Below are 25,059 nucleotides of genomic sequence, written 5' to 3' on the forward strand. Positions count from 1 at the left end.
CAGAAGAACTGTTTGTTGAGTCTAAAGAACACGTTATAGTGACAGTTACATTAAATGTTTCAGTGTCCTCACTCACATCTCTTTCTTAGCCTTCTGATAAGAGCTTCTGCATCTGTAGAAGAATAAGAGAACAAGGAAAGAGGTGGAGAGTCTGAGAATCAGAGGAGGTCGATTTTTGGAAAAGGCAGGACTTGATTCTTAAGCTTGTGTGTACGTGTTGCTGTTTGGGATGCAAAAGATGTCCAATAGCCGCTGCTGCAGATGTGGCTTTTCTACAAGATTGATTGTTTCCCCCAGGGAGGGAGATGGTGAGTGTAAGACAGAGAAAGATTTATGCCCAGCTCAGTGCCCTACTACTGTTTGTTTAAATGTTCTTCCCTCTATCTCTGCTGTCAGTAACCGGTGTTGCCTTTTCCTAATAAGGTGAAAACAGCAGGGTACTCAAATACCCTCTTTCTGTTAGAAGACAGGATGACACTTAGTTACATTTGCTTTTACCCTCTCTTACTCATAGGTTTGCGTATGTGATCTGTTTAATGCTACTGTCACACTCAAGAAAATTGTGGTTGTAGACCACAGCACAACCAAAATTATGATGTTGCCTTTGACATGGTTGCTTTGAAAACAGGGACCAAGGTCTGTTAACACTCACAGTTGGTTTCCATTTTCAGAGTGCCTTTGGTGCATCAAGATAAAACTGCAATAAGATAGAGTCTGCTATCAGGTTTTGACTTAATGGGGTGAAGCTGGCAATTGCATGCAATCTGTTTATGATCATACGGCAACTAAATGTGATAAGTCAGTGAAAATCGCAGATCTGTAGCTGTCTACATACAAAAAATTCCCATGAAGTTTTTAAATTCAGAATGTTTCCAGAACCTCAAACACAAATTCAGAAAGTTCTCCTCAAATAGTGACATAGTTGCTGCACAATGACAGTTTAACTGCAAAATAAGGTTTGCAAACCTTCCCCAGTCTGTCACTGATTCCAATCAATCTGACAGCGATCGTTTGAGGACAGGTCGCCTACCACCAGGTGACCCGTGCAGTCAACTTGCGATTGAAAGTGCTAAACCAGAGGTTGAAGGTGTTGTACGATCAACCTTTGGACAACCTGGTTTCACAACTGCTTGCAGATGGTTGCCAAAAAGGAAAAAAGTTTCACCAGGCAACCACCAAATTTTTCCTAGTCACAAAGAGGTCGCTGTCCTATTTTTATTCTAGTGTGGCTGAGCCATAATACCAGTTTGATCTAAAATGGTGAAATAGTCTTTTTTTATTTTATGTTAAAATTCAAAACATGTTTTTTCTTCTTTTGCATTGACATTAAATGATAGTCAAACCCAGATAAAGCTCTGAGCCTCGTGTGAATGGATATAAAATTGTTAGTTTCTGAATGAGTTTTAAGGGAATGGTGTTTGGAGGTTTTTCTAGCAAAAATGACAAACACTGTCTGGTTCCAGCTCCACAAACAGGAAACTTTGTTGCTCTGTTTACATCACTGTAAACTGAATATCCTTGGATTTTGGACAAAATGCGCTGTGTTTATGTGATTTTGGGGTTTGGGTGGTTTTTTTTACTGGACAGCATGATATGATATGTCATAGACTAGAGGAATAATAAGAAAATAACTTCATCAATAACATGAGTCTTAGTTGCTGTCCTAGTGGTTTATTTTATGAATGGGGTATGTGTGTGTGTTTGGAATAATGGGCTTTTTTGGTTACACACATAAACACCATTGTTTAGCAAAAAGCATTACATATTACACTATTTTCTACACATGCATTTGTCAACTATTGTGAATAACAACAAAAAAATCAAAGCCAAGTAGGACTATTATTTTCTTATATGGGTGCTGTTTAATTCATTAAACGAAAATCTAATGAAAGTATTTAACTGTTGTTCTCTCTTGATGTATTGGAATTCATACAGAACATGTGGCTCTGCTGTAAGATGCATCTGTACTCTGTGCTTTACAGTACAGATGATAAATGTCTGCGAATAACAATACTGTGTGTGAGATGATGAGAGAACGATTTGTGTGTGTGTGTGTGTGTGTGTGTGTGTGTGTGTGTGTGTGTGTGTGAAAGAGAGGAGTGAGGGAGGAAGATTTAGAGCAGGATTTTTCATTTTGTGGTGAATCCATTGAGTAAAAACCGTCATTTCCCATGAGGCCTGACTCTAATGGTGTTTATTACAACTGCAGATTCAAATCGAATCAATTTGACGTGTTGACTGGTTTGAATATCAGTAGGATGGGAACCATCTGTCTGGGGCTCACTTTAAATTTCACCCTCCCTCCCTGCACATCTCTACTTCCCTTTAATTTTTCCTAGTCCTAATATTACCAATGTTAGACTTATTTATCTGCTTTGTGCACAGAGTAGAGAAACAGACCTAACTCATACAAATGCACCACGACCACCAACGCATGCACAAACACAGTTGTTTACCAGCACCGGCTCAGTAATTGACACATCAAAGACAGCTGTCCTGATTTTCTGTTTTTTAGCTTTTAGTTCGTTGCTAACTTCTTTTGTTTTAGAGTGTTTATTGGTGTTTTCTCCCTCATCAACTGTGTCTTTCTCTTTTAAACAACTTCTTCAGGCATGTTATTATTCAAACCATGTCTGCGCCAACTCTGCTAGCTGAAAGAAACAAACCATCCCTCTCCCTAGTTTGAAATTTCTCCTCTGTCGCCTGAAAGCCTTGGCCTGTTAATTCATTTGTTCTGACATACATCCTTTATATCATGCAGACCACCCCAGTGCATTGTGAGAGGTTTATATACACAAGTGCTAAAGCATATCCTGAGCTGTCCAAAATTCCATACTAATGTAATATTTAACGTGCAGAGATTTTTTCTGTGTGTGTCTGAAACCTGTATATATACCCAATAGTATGCGAGGGGGGAAATAATATGGTATACCAGCAGTGGACACTACACCAGCATAAACATCACCCCACAGAAGATATTAGTGGCTGAATCGGACATTATGATTTCCTGGAAGAAAACAAAGCCCAGAATAATAACAGGACTACAGGGTTTCTTATGCCTTTCAAAATGGGCCTTTGGGGGGTGATTCTGCATATAAACACACACATATTTAACCTCCTAGGAACTGGCGACAGCATATGTGGACATCACATTTTGGGTTGTCTAGACCAAAATACTAAATTTTGCTCAACAATGGCCTGATATCCACTTACGAGGACATTATACTGACACTGTTCTATCAAAATTTAAAACGAATGTCCTCATATGTGGATCTCATTTTTCTCAGAAACAAAAATCAGGTAGATTCTTTGGTAATTCTTTGTTTTTACATTCATCAGGTCCCAATCAGTCCCAATTGGCAAAGAAAAATTAAAAATGCATGCCATGAAAGAGTTTGGGTCTTAGGAGGTTAAGTCAGTGTTACCTTAGTTGTCAAAAGTGGGGGGGTTTCTGTAAAGGCCATTTAAGAAACCCAAAAAATTATAATTGATTAATTAAATCCAATACCAAGATCAAAATGACCATCGTAACATAATTATATGTTTCTTATGTTAGGTTTTGCATTTCAGGTACAAACTATAACTGGGGCTGAAAACATGAGATTTGCAGGTCATATGCAAAATAATTTGTATCATAAATAAAATAGCCTTCCATGCATACATTTACTTAACCTTTTATCCAGTTGGGGTAACATGGGGCTGGAGCCTGTCTCGGTCATCATAGGGGAAGTGGGAAAGTACATCCTGGATAGGTCGGCAGTCTGTCACAGATTACGAAGAGACAAACCATTCACCCTCGCGGTCACATCTGTGGTCGATTTAGAATCACCGGTTAGCCTAACATCCGTATCTTTGGACTGGATTACCCCGAGATAACCCCACTGTCTCCTTCAAAGTTGTCTCTTTGTAAGGCACTGTACCACTTCTAGTCCTTCTGCTAAGGTTTTATCACAGTTTGCAAGGATCATTCTGACCTCCTGCAAGTGTGTATCTGTTTGCTAAGTGAGGATTTTGTTGGTGTGGCCAGAAACTCCTGTGCAATGTGTTGTGAGAGTGTATCATGGAGCAATGAAATATGGCATAGTTCAGGTCATCACGGCAGAATCTGCTGACAGTCCAACCCTGGAGTCGACTTCACCGTGCACAATCCCATAAATGTCAAAAAAATATAGCGCGAGCTCTTAACCTGATGGATCATCTTGGAGGTTGCACACTCCAGGTTCTTCCACTGAAAAATAAGAGTCATCTGAGTTGTAGCTGAAGATCTACGTCTCATCACCAGTGATGATACTTGACATGAAATTTGGGTCAGTTTGACATAGATGTGATCCTGAAGTTTAATGTACACAAGAAAGTGGCCGTGACCAGGGAGGGAGCTCAGTCATGGAACTTTATGATCGCTTTTTTGATCATATCTTTGTCAGAATTTCTAAAATTGTTAATAATTAACAATTTAACATTGCCACCGTAGAGTCGTGCTGCTTTCGTGGGAAAAAAGTGTCACTACTATTGTTGGTAGAAAAGTTCTCATTAAAAAAAATAACGTCAGTACTAATAACCACCTTGTCTCAGTGGTGCTTACAGTTGGCTGTGTTGTCAGTAAAACTGTATGTACAGTACAGCAAATATATTTTCCTCTGATTTCCTAGTAGCACTGGGGTTTAATTGTATTTACTGACAGAAGTAACTGTTATTATTTTTATTATAATTGCATTTTTTTTGTCACAGACATGTGGAGAAACAAAATTCTCCACATACAAACACTAAATCTTATGTAAAGATCAAGATTTTTCTAACTGTTTCTCTCTAAGCATGTCTTATTATTTCAAAACTATTTTATTTTTCATTTTAAAAAAAGACTTTTACTGGCTCAGAAATAACCAGGCGGTAATTTTACACGATCTCATAGCATGTCATGTTTCAGTGCCGCTGGAGTTTTGCAGGTGTCAAAGCGATGTAGAGGTGTTCAGAACATACGATGAAAGGTAATGTTCATTTCCTGAAGCAATTTAACAAATAATCACTCACTCTTTTGTCTCCATGTCTTTACCCTCTCCTTTAGGTGACGTGTAATTGCTTCACCATCAGTGATGGGGAGCTGCAGGAGATTGGAGTTGGCCTGTATCCAAGGTAACAAAGGGCAGCGTGAAGAGCATACACATCTAAAAAGCATCATTAATTTCACTCTTGCTCGTAATCTTTGTTAGAGGGCACTCTTACTTATAAAAAAGCCACAAAATTTAAAAGCTGCGTAGACTTACCTGCCCGATCACTGCGCCCTAACCAACCCCACCCATCCTCGTACCTGCTCACTTTTAAAGCCCTGCCTGTGCTTCTCGATGTTTTCCTGACAGTTCTTTGAAGTAGGAGGAAGAAGGGGGGAATCAAGGGAGTCCATTTTTGCTGTAAGGCAAAAACCTGAAAATGAATGTTGACAGTATATATTATAATGCTGTTAGGTGAAGACTAGACGAAAAAGGAAAGCTAGAATTTATAGAGAAATGCTAGGCTTGACTCCCAACTGATGTGGGATTGATAATGTGTTTGTTGTGTAGAATAGGGGGCACGTTATTCGTGCAATGTAAGTAATTAGTGTGAATTTCTGTGGTTTGAGTAGATTTTCACTGTGTGACTGTAACATTAACCAGTCATAAAGTGTAAGTACGTCCAATTTTAGTAGAGCAGTTAACAAAATATTATTCACTCTCTCTGCTGTCCTAGAAAAGGGAATGAAGGCCGTATACAGCCTTGCACTGGCATATTTTTGCCTTTTCTTATCACTGCAGAGACTCACAGAAAGACAAAAAAATCTCCCTGTCACAGTTAGGCTCTATACCTCAGGAAAGGTAACCGTGGTTGCTCTTCAAACCTCTGGTGTTGTGTAGATTTTGAGTATCTGCCTCACACTAGTCACATACATGTTCGTTCAAACACTGTTCAACCCACCTCTGGTTTTTTTCAGTACATAGAACTCAGTTTTATTCACATTCATTCTGATATGTCATCCTATCGTAGTGGAAATACTGTAACTAAGCTCCTTACTCAGACCTCACAGGTTACACACATGTGCATAAGTCTTGATAAACCCCGTGACCTGATTTAGGGATGTGAGCATGGGTCACAATGCCCTCATGGTCCAAAACTTAAAATGGTCCTCATAAAATACACACGAATACACACTGAGACACACACAGCAGTGCAGTACTGTATGCACTGTAATCCATGTATTGAATCCCGGGTGAATGGGGTGGGATTTGGCCTGGTGTTGTACATGTCGTTAGTGTTGCCACACACACACCCACACACACACACATCTCAGGTATCCCTGCCAGTTTATCTGGTTCGTGTTGAGATGTCAGATGGTCGCAGTGGCATTACCAAAGCTCAGCCAAACCACGTGGGTCTATGTGCGATTTGTGTTGTAACTCATCCATAAATAATGGGCCCGTTCTCAGAATGGTCCCCCTGCCTATTCATATTTTGGGTTGCCTAGCAACCATGGGTTTGCCGAAGAGAGGGGGATTACTGTGGTGAGACTACACCTCCGTTCATCTCACCGCTTTCTGCTCATTTTCTGTCTCTGTTATATTTCAAAAACTCTTTTTCTCGTTAGCTGACTTTCCCGTCCTCCTCTCAGCTGCACTCATCCGTACCATAACCCTCTTTCACTGCTAATTGGCCTATCGACAACATGATGTGAAATCCTCAGAGCGCTCTATCAAAAGCAAAATGATTCAGAGTCGAATTGATAGCACAGATTACGTGTTGTAATCCTCCTCAACCATACGTTTTATATTACCTCGTTTTAACCCCCGTGTGGATGCAGGGAAATCTTCCCAGGGGTGCAGTGCAACAAAAGCGGGGAAAAGAAATAACTTACAGTATAACATACAGACCTGAGAGATGTTTATGAGGGGCACACTTTTTAGAAAATGGAGTCACTTGACTGTGTTGGAAATCAAAAAGTAAATGAAATTTTCTCAGCCTCTATGGGATGACATCAGTTTCCGCTCGGTTACATGGATTGATGGTGGCCCTGTGTCAGATTGGTGACCTCTCCAGGCCTCTACCCTGCCTCTCGCCCAATGGTAGCCAGGTAGGCTTCAGCCAATACAACTTCTCTATTGCTAGATCACTTTAATCCTCACCCCAGTCAATGTTCTCGATTGAATCATAGCAGAAAACATAGCAGAAAATCATAGCAGAAAAAGTCATTATTACCTGTAATACACAGAACACTTCTTTAAAGTAATGCAGTATGTTACTAAATTACTCCAAAGAGAAGTAATTTGTTATATTTTTCGTTACGTTATATTCTAGTTTCTCCGTAAAATGTCTCGTAATTGCCAGTTAACAATATAAACTGAGGCTACAGTCCCACACACCAACACAAATCTGTATCATAATGAGACACACATACAATCTTTCTCTTAGTATTTGGGTATGAACACAGAACAGAAATAACCGGCACAAAAGAGATTTCAAAGCGATCGCCACAGTGATGCTACTTTAGAGAGATGAGCAGGTAAACTGTGGAAGCTGTTTGCAGTCATTGAAACAACAGCCTGACTGCTCATCTGTTTGTTACCTGTTTACATTCAATGTCTGGCTGCTGGACTCGTGGTCGGCATTCATTCACACTCAGCTTTAACATCACTCTGGGTTCTTGGCTAGCAGTCGGTGCAGTCGGTGTAGATGTTTGCAAAAAGCCGAAGTTCTTTTAGCACCATAATCTAGTTGTTTCAAACTGAAATAAGCTGATTGTAGCACAAGCGCAAATGGAACGGAAAAGCAGAATCAGTAGGCAAGCAGAGTAACAGTTCCAAGTAGCTGAACTACTGGGAACCAGTTCTCGATTCCCAACCCCACAGATTCTGGTTCAAGTCTCTAAACTAAAAAGGTATATGCATTTTGGGTTTAGCGTTTAATGCTCCTGTGTTAGTACAGCAGTGAACCACCTCGAAGCTGAGAAAAGAATCAATTGTGAAATAAAGATGCTCACAATAGAAACAAAGAGATAACATATCTAAGCCTTTTCCATAATTTAATACCAGTTATAATTAAGGATAATAGTCCTTTACTATCTGCAATCTCACACAATATTTCGCTCTCCGCCCTGCTACTGCAACACTTAGTCTCAGTTAGTGTGAGCCGATACTGTTAATGTGAGATGTGGTTTAGTTAATTAATCTAATTAGTATGCTAATGAGCCTCCTTCTATCAGATAAAAGCATCGTTTGGAGCGCTTGATTCCTAGTTGATATTCAACCTGCAACTTCTTCACTGTAGAACAAAGCCAGGGGGTTACTTTTACAAAGGCTGAACACACACACACACACACACGCACACTTTATCTGTTGGACCTATTGTTTTGCTGAATATGATAAACGAGTGCAGCGGTAATGGAAGGGGTCATAAAAACAGACAAGCTTCTTCAGTATTTTTCACGGCCATGTGTGCAGTGACATTAAATGTCTTTTTATGGGTCACGGAGGTCGTCAAGTACTTCTTTAAAAAGCACAGTATCAACACGCACAGTTACATGATCAGCATGAGAACGATGCACATCAGGTCTTTCAGTTAATTAGTTCAGCTTGCAAGGCAGTTGGATTCTCTTGAGATGTGCAAGATTACAATCATGAGAGAATCCATCTTTCCAGGCTTCAAGTTCTTTAACCTTTAGAAAACCACAGTTGGACAGAAACAGTCAGCGTGCTACGAGGATCTACTAGCTAATAAAGTTTTGCTACAGGGAATTTTCGGTACAACAATCTTATGTGACAATTTGTAGGCAATTCATCCAATAACCTGCCAAGATTTTTTTTTTACTTTTATCTAATACATCCATAATTTAAACATCTCACCTCTCATGGTTGTCTCCATTAGATTGCACCTACATGTCAGTGGGGAATGCATCACATATGGAAACGTTCATACAGTTCCTAAAGAAGCTTGTTTGTGGATACTGGTTAATTTTAAAGGGGAAAAAAACACTTTTATATTGTAAATAAAAACTATAAATAAAACCACTTATATGTGGTATCAGTGTCTCCATCAAGATGCTGTCAAAATAAATTTGGGAGTGAATGAGCAGGAAGTTGATTTGTGTCGGTAATAAAATTGGGAAATGAGATAAAAGCCTTTGTTGTGACAGAAGTGGAGTACCCATCGTTTCCTGATTTATTGTGCGCCTGTCTGAGAGGCAGATAGACCAACAGAAAGAAATAAAGAGTGACATTTGTTATGACAGAAGCAGACTACTCATTTTGTCACACTGTGCAGGGAATTTTGTGTGTGCATATGTGTGTGTGCATGTAACTTTTTGCTTGCGTGAGTGTTTTGTTTGAGAGCTCTGTCTTAAATGCGCAGAATTAAAGGTAACATTGCCAGATGATTTTTAAGCCCCTAACAGCACCTTGGAGTCGGGATCTTTTTATCTTTAGGGAGAAATGTCACCCAGCGTGTGTTTTTCTCACATCATTTTGATGCCACGAAGTAGAATTACAGTCAGCACCGGACTGACTGAAACCCCAAAACAGTTGGACATGTAGCAGCTGGTGGCTCAGCAGGAATGAGTCACTTCTTATATTTTCCAAACACCACAAGTAAACAGTTTCTCATCCTTTATCACATGCTGCTTCCTCTCGGTGTACGAGTATTTAGGAGAAAGGGCTGCCAGTCAGTCAGTCATCATTTAAGGAGGGCGACACAAACACATACAAACTTTGTTCGAGTTTATTTGCAAGTTAAACATTTTATCACACATCTCTCAGGCTTCCTCCAACTTTTTGTCCATCTCTTTTCTCTCTTTCACTTTTCCCTCAATTCATTCTCCTCCTGCTCTCTGTTTGCCGTCTTTCAGTTTATCTCTGTTAAACCACGACTGCCGGCCAAACTGCGTGATGGTGTTTGAGGGGACGAAGCTGGAGCTCAGAGCAGTTCGGGATATCGACCCTGAAGATGAGGTATGATGAAGAAAATAACCTCACACTATGGCTTTTGAACGATATAGAATCTGAAACCAAGAACTATATCTGTTATGAAGTGAATTTTATTATGCAAGTAACAAATACTGTATACTTATCCAGTATTTGATAGATGTGCACTGAATTAAATGTTATTAAAGAATTATTACAAGATGTAGCCAAGTGAAATTTCATAGCAACACAAGCCGGATCACAGCTCCTAACTTGGCAGTGTTTTCTCCAATTTTCCGTACTTCATCATCCCTTGTGACTATATATAATGAGATTAATCCAAGCCATCTGTCCTGCAAGACACACAAACACACACACACACACACGCATTACTTCTACAGTATCACATTTCTTCTTTTTAGTCTGATTTCCAAATGTCTAATATAGATATGTGCTTAACACTGATCCTCAAAATATGGCACCAAATTTATTTTAAGTGCTGTAGGTAAAAGTGAAAATTAAATTTGAGCAAACTGTTTGATCTCATACTAAACCTCTCTCTCTCTTTCTCTCTCTCCCTCTGTGTCCAGCTAACTATAAGTTACATCGAGACGTTGTCGCTGACTGAAGATCGGCAGAGGCAGCTGGAGGAGCAGTACCATTTTACCTGTCACTGCCAGCGATGTGACTCTCGAGACAAGGTCAGAGGCAAACAAATTAAATTGCGGCCTTCATTCACTTCTAATTAGGATTACAGCTATTTATTTGGGTGTTTTTTCCCATCTCACAAAAAGAGACGTAATGAATAATATGTCCAACAATCAGAGCAAAGCAGCTAAGTTTCATCACCTATCATCATAAAGGTGGTAGCCCTCTAGATTTCCAAACTCTTCCAAATCATACCTGATCTTTTTTGGTGCTGTGGCTCACATTTGAGACTTGCACATATTGCTGTCGCCATAGCTCGAATATTATATTTTTACTATGCAATGAGTATAGAACGACACGGGCAAAAATATATTTGTTGAGTGAGTGGATGCGATGGATGCAGCTGTGGAAATGTCACTGTTTCATTCATGACAGATCATTTAGAAACGGCTGTATCATTTTCCAATATGAACAGCTCCAATAAACTGGTTAAAAGTCTGTATTGATCCTTTTGTCCTCTTATCATTATAACTGAGTGTGCACATGGTTAGCCACTTTCAAAGTGCAGAAACACACTCTTTCACACACCTCTGTGTGTGTGTGATGATTTTGCACCTTATTGTGATAGTTTTTAACTTTGAAAAAAATATTTGTGGAATTTCAACTGTACATCCTTACTGCGTGTCTCTCTCTCTATTTCACAGACACACACACACACACACACACTTTCTGTTAGAGTGTATCGGTGCGTAACGTGTTTCGGTGTATCCTTTCCTATCCTCCTCTCCTATTCCCTCCTTCACTCTCTTTCACACATCCTGTGTTATCTCCTGCTCTCCTCCTCGTCTTCCTCTCTGTCACTCGGTCACGCTCCACCTCGTCACATCCCCTCTCACTCTCTGACCACCTACTGAAAAATGAGAAAAATTATCTTGTCTTGCGGCTGCAGTTTTCTTTTCCATCCATCTTAATCTGCTCCATCTTCCTCCTGCGCTGTCTCTTTCTTTCGATGTGTCTGTTTTCTTTTCTCTCACTCATATCATCTTTTTGTCTGTGCTGCGACTTCAGCCTCTAGCTTTGTTCTCTCTGTGCTTTATATGGCACTTCGCTCTTACTCTAGCACAGCGCTTTTTATGCTTCTGTGTTTGTTTGAGACGAGTTAAGACGGAGCACTCAGTTGACTCTCTGGAACAATGGCATTGATTCATTTTTTTGCCACCAACCTTTGTTCTGCACACAGTACTGACAGAAACACTCACACACTTTCTCTTTCATTCTGCTTGTCTTTAATCTTGACATCAAACCACAGCGTGGCTGTTTTCTCTCTGTGCATGTGTTAGGATTTACACAAATTGCACGCTTCATTTTACAAAATTTTACTCATAATTTTAAAGCTAAATTTTAGGATAGATTTCTCTTTCTCATTCCCTTTAATCTTGTAACCTTTTCCTTCCTGGCCTGAACAGGACAAAGGTCACTAGCTGTGAATCACACAATGGGTTTTTAATAAACTTAATCTAGTGTCTATTTATTCCATCACACCACAGCGGTTATGCATAAATGGATCTCTGGAGGCCCCATTCTGTCCCCTTACACTTCTGCACTGTGTGCTGACCTCAGCTATAGTATCAAAATAGGTTTCCTCCAACTTGATTTTTATGTTTTGGAGGTCAAAGCCACAGGGAGACAGTTCTGCCGAGCAGGGCTGGTGGTGAGTGATAATTGTGTTGTTCATAATGTGACCTTCAGGGAGTGATCTACACAAGAAGTTATTTTAAAGGTTATGAAACTTAAAGCTCCTTTCAGCTTCTCCCTTGTTCACTAGGGATTGCTACAGCGAGTAGCTCCACATATTGGAAATGGCAGATTTTTATACCGGATGTCCTTCCTGTCACAAACCCAAGGATTTTTTGTCTCTTTCCAAATTTGAACTGGGGATTTTGTTTTTCGCTTTTTAGGTGAATGTGTAAACCACTACTCTATGGAGAATCTAAGTTGTTAAACTTAAACTTAAAAGCTTTTGATTGATTCCCAGAATTTGTTGATCAGACCTTGTAAGTTCATGAGACTGTTTGGTTGTTTAGACATAGATTTTTGCTCATCAGTGTGGATGTTAAAGTAGTCCCTCCTTCCTAATGTCTTTGCTCAGGATGGACTCATGCTCTCGGGCGAAGAAGGAAAATGGCGCCTGCTGAAGGAGGCTCTGCCAAGACTGGAAGGGCTGAAAGCCGAGTCCAGTATCCTTTGTCTTTGTCAAGTTCCTCTAAAGCCAGTGGACACCGAATCTCTATGAGAACTTCTTGTAATTGTCTGCTGTTCATATTTCATGTAACTGATAAGACACGCATCAGGTAATGAGACAACAGTTGAAGTGAGTTTAGTTGCTTAATGAAACGTGATACTGTAACTCGACTGTCTTAAGTTAGGTCGTAAGTAAGATCGAATTACTTTGGTGCTGATCAGATTAGATCAGAACTTCATGTACTGATGTACAAATGATGATGATGGTGGCTTCGTCGGTTGGTTGGCAGCTCCGAGTAATTAAGAGTCTAATTAAAAGTGGATTGAGATTCTGTGCTTTCATCACCATAAAGCTGGCGTAACCATTTTCATCATAAAACAACACAAAGGAGGGAGAGAGACAAACATCAGATAGTTTATATCATTCAGCACAGAGAAATAAACTAATTTATGCAATGTTGTTTTCATAAATCCTTAAGATTTCCCTGAGGAGTCTGCAGCTTTAATCATATTTTGGGGGAAGCAGGATAAATGTTGCTTTTCCTTAAGTCACCTTCCAGATTGGGAAACGCTGTTGGAGAGCTGTAGCCATCTGTTATCAAGCGTTGGTGGTGAAGTTCCTGAGGAAAATCTATACAAGCTCAGAATTACAGACATGGCTTTAGATGCTTCAGTTCACCTGGGACGCTGGGAGGAAGCTATGAGTTACGGGGTGACGACACTTCCAGCATACAGGTGAGTCACTGTGTGCCTGTTTCTGTTTGGCTCAGGCAGTACACTGTCAAGGTAACTAATCTATCTGCGTTTCACCCACGAATGACTAATATGTCATCAGATGTAAAGAAGGAAAGAAATCATTTTCCTATATTTGTGTTTGTGTGCCTGGATTCAGGGTGTTTATCAGACCTGGTTTTAGGATAAGCATTAAGTCTGTTGCATTCAGTGTTGTTCACTGAAATGAGGGAGGATTGCATAACCTTACCAGCATAAATTAGTACAGAGATTTGGGTTTATTTAACTGTCCTGATGCCTTTTACAGTCATCTCAAAACTTCTGGATTCTGTTTAATTTTACTTTACATCAATCTTTAATGTTTTTAATAATAAGAAAGCGAGTCAGAGAGTGTTCACTTGCTACCATAGGGATTAGGGAAGATTAAGTTACTTGATGTAGTCCTAAACTTTAGTAGATATTATCATCCATCCAGCCTATCTGAGTCTGGGTCATGGCGGCAGCGGTCTGAAAGTAGAAAGGCTCAGATCTCTCTCTCCTTAGTCATCTCCGTCAACTCTTCTGGGGGGGACACTGAAGCATTCCCAAGCCAACCGAGAGACGTAATCTCTCCAGCGTGTCTCGAATTTGCCCCGGGGCCCCTTCCCAGTTGGAAATGTCAGAAACACCTCGCTTGGGAGGCATCATGAAGGCATCGCAGTCGGATGTCTGAATCACCTCAAGTGGTTCCTTTCAGTATGAGGAGTAGTGGCTCTACTCTGACCCTCTCACAAATGACTCTCACAAAGCTCCTCATCCTGTCCTTCTGAGTGAACCTAGACACCTTTCAGAGAAAACTTATTTTTGCAGCTTGGCTTAGCCATCTTATTCTTTTAGTCACTACCCACTGCTCATAGCCATAGATGAGGGTAGAAATGTACACGGACCAGTAAATCTTCAGCTTTGCTTTCATACTCAGTTTTCTTTTTCTCTTTTTATCATAACACATCCTGTTGTATTTGTTGCATTTTAATATCAGGCTAGTCTGTATTGTAAAGAGAATTTTGATGTCATGGTAAAATAAATGTTAACTAAAAATGAATAAATATAATACTCAAAGAGGTGGATGAGAGAACCTAAATGTCCAAAGAAAATCAACCTATCTTTAACCTGCCAGCTCTGCTACAAACCCTGCATGATCTCTGTGCCCATGCAGCCATGTGAGAATAGGGCAGGTAATTGGCATCTTCCTGCAGGAGTCTGTGTCTGATGCAGACTCCTGCTGTGTGCTGCATGTGAGATTTCAGACAAGGGCCTGAGCTGAGTCTCACAACATTGTGCTGATCATATATGAACAGGTATGATAGTGTGTTAGGTTAACATAAAATGGATGTTTTTTTGGTTTTATTCCTTAGTTTTTCTGCACTGAATTTCCTTTTGTTATTTTCTTGAAGCAGAAATTAAAGATTATTAGATTTAGTTAGCAATTTAGCAAGCTCGTATAATAAAACATATCACAGTGAAATGTCTGAGTTTATCACTGCAGCAGGAAGATCAATGCATATTTTTTACCATCATAATTAAATGTTTAAAACATAAGGAATGACAACCCTTGAGTTACCGGTTTTCCGATCTTCGCATTTTATTCCATTGTGTTGTTAATTCAGAAATGAAAGACTACATAGGTTTGATACAGTCCCGATCAAAAGGCCAAATTTGTGCAAAAATGGGGATTCATTGTCATTTTCTGTCAGGTAGTCACACTGTCATGATGTTCTGATGGCAAAGACAAAAAAACGTTCCCTTTTTGAACATGGTCGGGTTGTTGAATTGCATAAGCAGGGTCTCTCGCAGTGTGCCATCGACGCTGAGTTGGGACGCAGTAAGACAGTCATTTGGAATTTCTTAAATGTTCCTGAGGGTTATGGAACAAAAAAGTCAAGTGGCAGACCCCCAAAAACTCACCAACACTGAGCCGGAGGATCCAATTGGCTGTCCATCAAGACACTGGACGATCCTTGACCCAAATTGAGCCCATTACTGGTGCAGACTGCAGCCCCATAAACATCAGACGGCATCTGAGACTGAAGGGCTTCAAAAACAAAGAAACGTCTCCTTGAATGCCACAGATCTGACCATTTAAACTTTGCATGAGGGCACCAAACATGGGACATTGAAAGGTGGAAAAAAGTTTTATTCTCTGATTTTAAAAAAATGTAACCTTGATGGTCCTGATGGTTTCCATTGTTACTGGCATGATGTTTTCAATGCACCACAGTGGAGGGGGCGCCATAATGGTCTGAGGTGCTTTTTCCTTGGAACAACGGAGCTTCAGGAGGTGCAGGGGCGTCAAACAGTCGCTGGCATGCTCAAAAAATGTTTTTTCTCACTCCCATTTCTTCTTGTTGTATGTTGAAACTCTACTTGGAACCTTGTTAAGATCCAACCATGCAAAATATGATTTTTTTTACCATTTGTCTTAAACTTTTGATTGGGACTGTATGTGGTTGCTGTTGTGAAAAAGAATTTTATTTTCAGCTTTGCATGCAGGCAAATGTGTTTAAAACAGATCATTTGTAAGATCAGAGCAAAATGCTTATGCCATTCATAGAAAAATTTAAATCTAAACTGAGATTTCTGTAGATGCAGGTAATCACCCTCAAAATCTGGGAATGCAGTGTGATCTCTAAACCAACAGGCCAACTGTTAAGTCCTAAAATATTTTTATCTAATAAGTGCAGCATTTTTAATTAATAAAAGAGTAAAAACCTTAAGTGAATCAAGTAAAAGCAATGAACAAGGAAAGAGAGAGTTGAATTCCAAATCCAAAAATCTTTAAATCTACGTCTGAATTTACAGTAAATTGCATCAACAGTTCCCCGCTTCGATTGTCCAACCATCACTCTCTGTCTCTTCTTTTTTTTGCAGTTCAGTTTGTACAAACTCAACTTTATACCCACGCACTTCAGCAAGTGTGTGTGTTTGTGTCAGTATGTGTGAGAGAGATGCAGAGAAAGAAAGACTAATTGATCTTGTGTGAAGGGCAGCGCTCTGCTGGGATAGCTGTGCTCACACACACGCTCCCGCAACAGCATATCCACAGGAGAGAAACAGCAACGGCCTATAAATAAATAACCAGACACGGGGCAGCAGAAAGAAAGAGATGGTGATGTGTACAAGGGGATGGAGAGAACTGCTGTAAAACGTGTGTCAAAGAATCAAAGACAAAGCCAGTGAGAGGGATGGTTGTGGGGGCTTTAGGCTCTGTATAAAAGATATAAGCAGGAAATAAATGAAAAATGAGGGGTGGGGGTTGGGGGGGCTGCAGGGTGATCAACAACTTGACAGAAGAGAGAGGAGGGAAAAAAGATCTGCAGAAATGATGGAAATAAAATATGAATGATGGAATCACAAGGAAAAGAAGAGTAAAGGTAACGTACAGGAGGGGAAGGGTTAAAAACAGGTATAATGAATGAAATGGACACGGACGAGTGAAAATGTTGAAAGAAAAAAAGAAAGTGGAAGGAATTCAGGAGAAAAAAGTGAGAAGTGAGTGGGAGGAGGATCCTCCATATTCATCTCCTATCTTCCTCTGGGCTCTTCAGATGCTAGGGAAGAAAGATAGCTGCAGGAGTTCTCGATCACTCCATTTCTCCTGTCCTTCCCCTCATTCTGTATTCCTTTTTTCTTTCACACTCTCCCACTGCAGGTCTTTTCAGAGTTACTCTATTCAGTTTGTGATATATGGAGAGGGTTTTCCCTGCGAATAATGCTCACCTGCTGCAGGCTGTGCACACCAGGCCTATTGAACCCCTTCTGTACTGCACATATTTTACTGCTATAGATATGCACACACACATACCCAGATTATTCTGTTCACGAATGCATCCAGATATCTGTCTTTCAGTAGATGCTCTGATGACTTTTTATGCATCAAGTAAAGCAAAAAGCATCTCTGGACACATTTTGTAGCTTAGTGTTGTTTCTCCATTTCTGTGGAGAAACACAAGTACTGACAATCTTCTCAGACCTACAGGTCAGCACAAATGTGGAATAATAGCATCAGCTTGATACTTCCTTTTTTACATCATTCAGTTTTTGATTTTTAAATGCGCAGACCTTTTTCTCTGTCTGTATTTGCATTAACATTCAGCAGTATTACAGGGACAAATCTCTTGCATAAGATCTCTGCATCAGCAGTGGCCTTGATGGACCAGCCAAGTGCACCCGCGGTGTCAGTCTTTATGAGTCCTCCTGTCAGCGTATGAAATTTAAGTTTGTTTAAAATGTTGCAGACAAATGAGACAAGCAGACAGCATAGATTTGTCTAAAAACCACAAACCGGTTTAATATAATATTTAATGAAAGGCTACTTTTATAAATACTTAATCCAATGAGAAGATGTCGGTCGTCCTAACCTGTAGGTAATGGCCTGGCAAAGTTACAAGGTGAATAAAGTAATTGAAGAAATGTGTTTCTGTGGATAATTTAGACTTTTCTCAGATTGTTTACTCTTTTCGATAAGGCTGCTTGTAGCTGTGAAGCCTGGATCGAAGGATCCTGTGCAGGCATCACTTAACTTTAAGCAAACCAGAAAGGTTAGAAGTCAGTGTTATCGATGGCTGTGGTCCTGTTGTCTGCTAGCTTACGAGACTCGGGCAAAGACCTTCTTTAGATGCACTAGTTAATTGGTGAATTTGTCTGCAAAGACGGCTGACTAACTGTGATTTAAATGTTCTTTGTCTTGCATAGTTGTTGTAATTTTCCTTAAATGTACAACTGAAATTACTGTTGCATTTGACAAAAAACAAAAACGCAATTAAGCTAAATACTTGCAGCAAATCTGACCTTCTCCTTCAGTTTTCTACTTAGTAAGATAATCCTTTTTTCCCTCTCACAAACAGCAGGCTGTGGATCTTTTTGTTCCAAACAAGTGCCTTATTAGTTCCACTGCATTTGCCTGGAAATGCTACACTTTTCCACAACTATTAATTTCTTCTCCTCACTCCCTCTCGTACGCATAGCCGAGAGCTATAGCTTTGTAACTAGCTCCGTATGACGACGAGATCGTACTTCTCTTCAATTTACTCTTCCGAGGAGAAAAAAAAACGGGGGATAAATCAGGAGACAGCAAATTAATTAAATTACTCTAATTGCTTTGCGGTTCTATATGAGAGGAATTATAATTGGATTGTGGGCTTGATGTGTGTGTTTGTATGTCATGGCAGTCAGAATCACTGGCTTGGTGATTAAGCCAATATTGTAACTTATTATTCATGGGCTACTAATTTTGTTGGTTTATTCTTTGAACTTTCTGTTTAATAATTCAATTTTAACCAGAGGATAAGGGGCCACCTCTTTAATTGGTTGGCTTGTCAGTTGATAGTTTAGTTTGGCTTTGAGGTTCAAACAAACGGGCTGTTAGCATTGTGGGTAAAAAGTGGCGAAAAATTAGGAAACTATAGCGTTTGAAATGACTCCAGCTGTGGCCACTACATGGAAATTAATTTTTGATTTCTCTTTATTACCAGAACAGATTTTATTGTTAAACAAGAGTGGAAAACTTAGCCCGTGGAAGCTGCTGCCCATAAAGAAATAATTAAGAGTAATGCCCGGTTAACATCAGGTGCTGTTTCTATTTGCAGCGCGTATTGAATCCCCTTCTGGTGTCTTTACTCTGGAGAGAAGTGAAAACTGGCAAATATGCCGGGTCAAACAGGGTGAAGGGGATTTGTATCGACCTTATCTTTGTGTGCGCACGCTCATACATTAATGCCGATGCGCGTGTGCATTCATGTATATGTGTTTGCTCACAGCTCTTTTTGTTTGTTTGTCAGAGACGGAGAAGTGGAGGAAATGGAAATGGAGAAGGGCTCGAGCTTTATCGGTGCACAGTTCTTTAAAATATGTAATCAAGAGAAAGGAGGACAGAACAAATAAATAGAAGGAAGATTCAAGAGGGCTGCAGAGGTAGAGTGGAGAAGAGAAATGAATGGAGAGCAGCCGAAGAGGGCGGGAAACAGCTGAACAACACTGGCAACTTTAATCCCTGCAGCTAGCGGGGTAAAAAGCACAAATATAAACGGGGAGAAGCAGAGGAAGGAGATGTGAAGCAGGAAAAAGGAGTGAGAGATTAGAGGAGGGGGATGGAAAAGAAAGGAGAATAAAGGGAAAGAAGAGCCGGGGAAATGAGTGTTTGAGAACTCCAGTGTTTGCCAACAACAAAGCTGTTTCCTAACAGTCCCTCGTGTGTATTTATCTTTATAGGATGAGCAATGTCCCAGTTCAGTGTGTGTGTGTGTGTGTGAACTTTCACTGTAACACATGTATTTGTAAACATTTACAGTCAGTGTCATGCACACATATCAATAAGCAGTCAAGCTTATCCATTTTCATGCATATGTGCATCAAAATCCATTTGCTCCACAGATACGAATTATAATTAAATGCATTTAGAGGAAAAAGAAGAAATCCCTCTAATTAATTTGATAGCACATTTTCTTATAAGCAGATCTTGCATTAAAAATGTCCATGTGGAATGCAAAACAAGAGTGTGCTTTTTAATATGTTTAATATGCCCTGTGTTTATTTTAAAACAGCTGCTGCTGTTAGATGGATTTTGTTAGTTTTGCATTGAAGTACACCAGAGTTGCTGAGCTGTGTGTGTGTGTCTTCTGTGAGAGATGTGGGAGTCTCTTGATGTCAAAATCATTGATTGGCTTGATGACAGTTCTGAATCTGTCACCACTGATACACAAACTGCGTCGTTTTCTGTCACTGGAACGTTCCCTTCTAGACACAGAAGGACTGAAAGGTGGTAATTTGTCTCCCTGGCTGTGTGTATTTTTATGCATGCAGCAACGTCGGGTTTTGAATGGCACATTACTTGTTATTACCCATCTATTCTCTTTAACTTCTTACCTTTTTTTGTTAAATTATCTTTGCATTACACTGCATGACCTCAGATGTGATGTCCCATCATTTCTAGTTAACAGTATAATAAACTGTGCATTTCCCGTATAACAGCACACATATGTGCTTTGTAGGGTGCCAAGAGAGAAACTGTGGGACTGCATAGGGAAGTTAGGAGGGGTAGAGAACTATGTGAGGGTAAGGACATGAAATCAGTGATAGAGAGTCTGGAGAGGTGGGCAGAAAAGGAGTGAAAGTCAATAGAAGGAAGGCAATACAAGTGAATGTGAGGGGAAACGGGTGTAACAGTGAAGCTGAATGGAGCAGAGGTAGTGAAGGTAGATTAGTTTAAATATGTGGGGTCAGTCATCCAAACAAATGAACAGTGCACAGGAAAGAGAAAGAAGAGAGTGCAGGTAGGAAGTGACCAGAATGGAGAGAGGCAGGGCTGAGATGGTTTGGACATGTGGCTGCATTGGACAGAGGACACTGACGATGGGGCTACCAAGCAGGAGGAAGTGGAAGACTTAAGAGGTTCATGGATGTAGTGAAGGAGGACATGCAGAGGGTTGGTGTGACAGAAGAAGATGATAGGGATAGGGTGAGATGGAGGATGATGATCCACTGTGGTGAACCGTAAGGGAAGGAGCTGAAACAAGAAGGAGAAGAAGACTGCCAGTAGACTCTATGCTGCCTCAGATTTAAAGACAGGGGCTGTGATACTGTGTACGGATTAGTAAGCTAATATGTCACATCACTCCCTCATTACAAGTTCCCATCCTAGCTCATGAGTTATGCTTATGTTCTTTCTCTTTTTTCTTTTGTACTTGTCCTCCTGTGTTTCCTCCTCCTTCCTCCTGTTTTTGCCTTATTGTCCTCCAACTGTGTGTCTCCCTCTCTTTCAGTGCCAGATCATCTTCATACCTCATGCTGAGTGTTCCAGTGTCCTCTCTCCTGTCTGGCAGCTCCTTGTTTTGTTTGTCCTGTCAGACTGATCAGCTGTGATCAGACCTTACATACGAACATCTGCATTTGCATCAGCATCATGCATTTGAGTCCTCACTTAGGGTGTACCCCTCTCTGATAAATGGAATGAGATTATAGTAACGTGCAACTTTAATGCATTACCTTGCAGCGGACTGAAATTTGGACATATATATGCATTCGTCTCAGTGTTTTTTATGCTTTTATTGTTAATGCCACATAGAGTAAATAAGTATAAACTTTGACATACAAGCGTGCAAAAAAACATATCTAGTCACACTTGTGTATTCAAGGAAGTATACTCAAACAAACATGGAGGCAAGCATTTTGCACACTTGTAGAAACTCTAAATATTCTTTTTCCCCCTTGCTGTTCTTTTTCTCACTCATGCCTACTTGTTTATGCATTACACATGCACTGAGACACTAACAGGAAAAGCAGATTTTATTAGTCTTGTTTATGGCTCTTGCTGTTTGGTTCCATGCTGTGAATGTCAGTGGATTGCCTCAGACTTTAGAAAGCAAACTGATGAATTAAAGGAAACCCTTAATGTTATATCATGTCTGTCCCTGCTGATAAATGAAGTTGGTTTAACCTCATTATGTAATGAATTATTTCTTTTAAGTGACTTGTAAAATAATGAAGTAGCTGGTCTTGCACAAGTTGTTCTACATGGGATATTATAGCATACAAATATGAATGCTATTGTTACCCGACTTCCATTTCAGTTTCAATGTGTATATTTAAAAATTATGACCAAGGAGTGGGCACCACACTGGTTAGCTTCCCTGGAAATGCTTAGATGCTAGACAGGAAATTGGGGATGATTGATGAACCTGGGATCTAGCAGGCGTAATGTGAACTTTATCCTGATTGGTCAGCGATGAACTAATTATTTCCTTTTTGTACCAATATTGGAAGAGCCATGTGAGTTTGTGCATCCAGTGTACATGTTTTCTGTAAACTGGCAGAGGGCTTGTGAACATGTCCCTCAGGGTTTCCTACGCAGGACTCTGCTGTTGATTTAACCCAGCCAGCCATCCACATCCAGGGGCAGAGCTGTTTTATGAATACTAATTCTCTGTTTAGTATTGCAGGCATTTTTTGCATAAGAAGAAGCATTAACTGCTCCCGTAAGAGCAGCATGTAGCATTTTCAAGCAAAAATAGAATAGATAGAATAAATGTAAAGGAAAATTACAGTGCAAATGATACCAGAAGAACAACACCCTGAAAGAAATGAAAACAATAATGGAACTTTTCACTTGTTATGGGGAAATCTAAATACATGTACATGTTCTCTTTCTTCCTAAAGACAGTACTACCCCGATCCCCATCCAGTCCATGGGATCCAGCTGATGAGAGTTGGAAAGCTGCAGCATTACCTGGAAAACATCGAAGATGCTTTGGACACATTCAGACAGGTTTGAAGGACTAAATATCAACCAGGAATTTTTTTACATTTTAAACTTTATTATTAGCTAATAGAACAGGTCTGGAGACATGTCTGTGTACCAGGTCATGGTAGTTTTAAGCCCTTGAAATGAAGGCAACGGGACTTCTTTTAAGAACAAAAAACGAAGACCAGTTGCCTTCATGTCAGGCACCTAAGATCATGTGGCGACATGTAACAGAAGAGATGATCAGGCAGGATTAAAAACATCTTCAGTTTGTGTTATAATAATCTCTAAACTACTTAATCTTTAAGTAAAATGTCATGAAAACAGTTACTTTCAGTTTCCTTTATATAATAGATTGTGTAGCATTATGTGATATTATGTGATCCTGTTTCATTACATCACCGTACAAGATTGTTCTGCACTAACGGGGAAGAAAGCTAGTTATGCTTATGTCTCCTATTCCAGGCTTATGAAATCGTAAAGTTCACCCATGGTGAAGATCACCCACTGACAACCGAACTAACGATGAAGATGAAGGAATGTCACAGTGAGATGGATCATCATTCGTCCAGCAGACACTAAGACGAAGACAAAAGAAACGTCTTCATGTAACTGATTTCACTGCCTTGCGTTCTTTTTATTCATCAACCTGAATAAATGGATTTGTTATTTTGCCATCCATACCTGACCTTTATTGTCTCAACAGTCTTAAAGTAAGGAACTGTTGTTAAAACAGCTCCAGCAACACTTCAGGCTCCTCTTTAAACTTTCTCATGGCAAATAAAACTTTTTTAGCTTTGGTTTAGTGCAGTTTTACGTTAATCTCTGCCATAAAATCTAGCCATAAAACATCTTATTAATGATATCCAAGGACCTGCTTTTCCCAGAATTCTATGAAACGTCAGTGATATTTCTGCAGTTTTGTAGCCAGCCTGTTATCCTGTTTAAATTAGGGTTATGGAAACATTTAAGCACAATTAATCCCATTAATCCTAAAGTTTTGCATCCTGTCCTTGTTTGAGAAATGGAGAGGAAGAAGCAGAGGGAGGGAGGAAAGTCCCTGTTGGCCCCGGTCTCCTCTGTAATCTGTAGATTCCATTGTGATGAGTGATCCTAGGGGTTGTGTGTGTGTTGGTTTAGTAAAGTACATACATCACCCTCCGTGCATTTCCATCACACACACTTCCCATTTTAAGCCCTGTTTTTGTTTCTCTGTCAGTGTATGAACCCAGAGTGTGTCTGTAGCACACACACACACAGTTTTCCCATGTTAATCCCAAAATTCTGCCATATGCAAACTGATGACAGCATGTCCTAGGGGCGTGTGTGCACAAATGGGTGTTTTTCTGCCATCTTTCTCAGTCTTCTCAAAAAACTGAGCTGATTTTTTTCCTTTTGGCTCAAAATATTTTTGTAATTATAAAAAAAAACTGTAGAAACAAGGTATCAACAGATTATTTTTCAACTTTGAAGAGAGAAACGGTGCAAGCTTACTGTGTTTCAAAGACTGAGTGACCCTAGTGGAGTGAATGGCCTGTGGGAGCCGTCTGTGCTGCTGCACCGCTCCTACCTACATTACTCATTTCATTGGTTTTGTTGCTTTCAGTCCTTCACTCTCTCACTTTTCCCATATAACATCCATCAAATGAGATTTAGTGTTTCTTAGCTATAACCTCCTGTCTCTCCCTCTCTGTCACTCACTGTCTCTCTTCCCCATTTATATCTCTCTCACTCTCCAAAGGCTTTCAAATGAAATTCTCTATTTGCTGGAGTCTCATCTTTCTCTTTCACTGCATGTCTCTGCAGGCAACCTGACCACACAGAAATAAAGGACACCAAATGTTTTTTTTCCTTCACCACCTCAATTCATTCACCCCTCTACCATTTACTCAGCCCCATTTTTTAATTTTCACATTTTCATTCTCATTTTCAGAGACACTCTGTGTCACTGTTCCTCCCCCTGCACCACCTCACCTTTACTGTCACCTTACTCGCTATCTGCTAATATTATTCATTTCCTCTCGCTCCATCTTAATAACTCTCCTCTCCATAATTTACCTTTTCTTAAAGATACAAAAGTCAGAAGTTTTCCTGCCAGAACTGTGGGATTTGTGTCTTATTTGGTTTTGGCTCGCTGATTTTTGCTTTTACTCACTTTTGCTTCAGTACTTGATTATATTTAGGTAATTAAAAGTAAAAAACCAAGCCTTAACCCTGCAGCAAAATGATGCTTACCCAGTGTGTTTA

General features: G+C 40.0%; 1 protein-coding gene across 2 annotated transcripts in view; it reads left to right on the forward strand.

Annotated features, from left to right (window-relative positions):
* Positions 1-23,493, forward strand: part of smyd3 (SET and MYND domain containing 3) — a 92,098-nt gene extending 68,605 nt beyond the window's left edge. For both annotated transcript variants that reach the window (XM_003454497.4, XM_025907047.1), the window contains 7 exons: positions 5,063-5,130; positions 9,863-9,965; positions 10,508-10,618; positions 12,715-12,802; positions 13,367-13,541; positions 22,728-22,836; positions 23,278-23,493. In XM_003454497.4, coding sequence (XP_003454545.1) covers positions 5,063-5,130; positions 9,863-9,965; positions 10,508-10,618; positions 12,715-12,802; positions 13,367-13,541; positions 22,728-22,836; positions 23,278-23,394 — 771 coding nt within the window. In that variant the 3' untranslated portion in view covers positions 23,395-23,493. The remainder of the gene's footprint in view (positions 1-5,062; positions 5,131-9,862; positions 9,966-10,507; positions 10,619-12,714; positions 12,803-13,366; positions 13,542-22,727; positions 22,837-23,277) is intronic.
* The last annotated feature ends 1,566 nt before the right edge of the window (positions 23,494-25,059 follow it).

This window comes from Oreochromis niloticus, linkage group LG1 (genome assembly GCF_001858045.2).
Source record: "Oreochromis niloticus isolate F11D_XX linkage group LG1, O_niloticus_UMD_NMBU, whole genome shotgun sequence".
NCBI lineage: Eukaryota > Metazoa > Chordata > Actinopteri > Cichliformes > Cichlidae > Oreochromis > Oreochromis niloticus.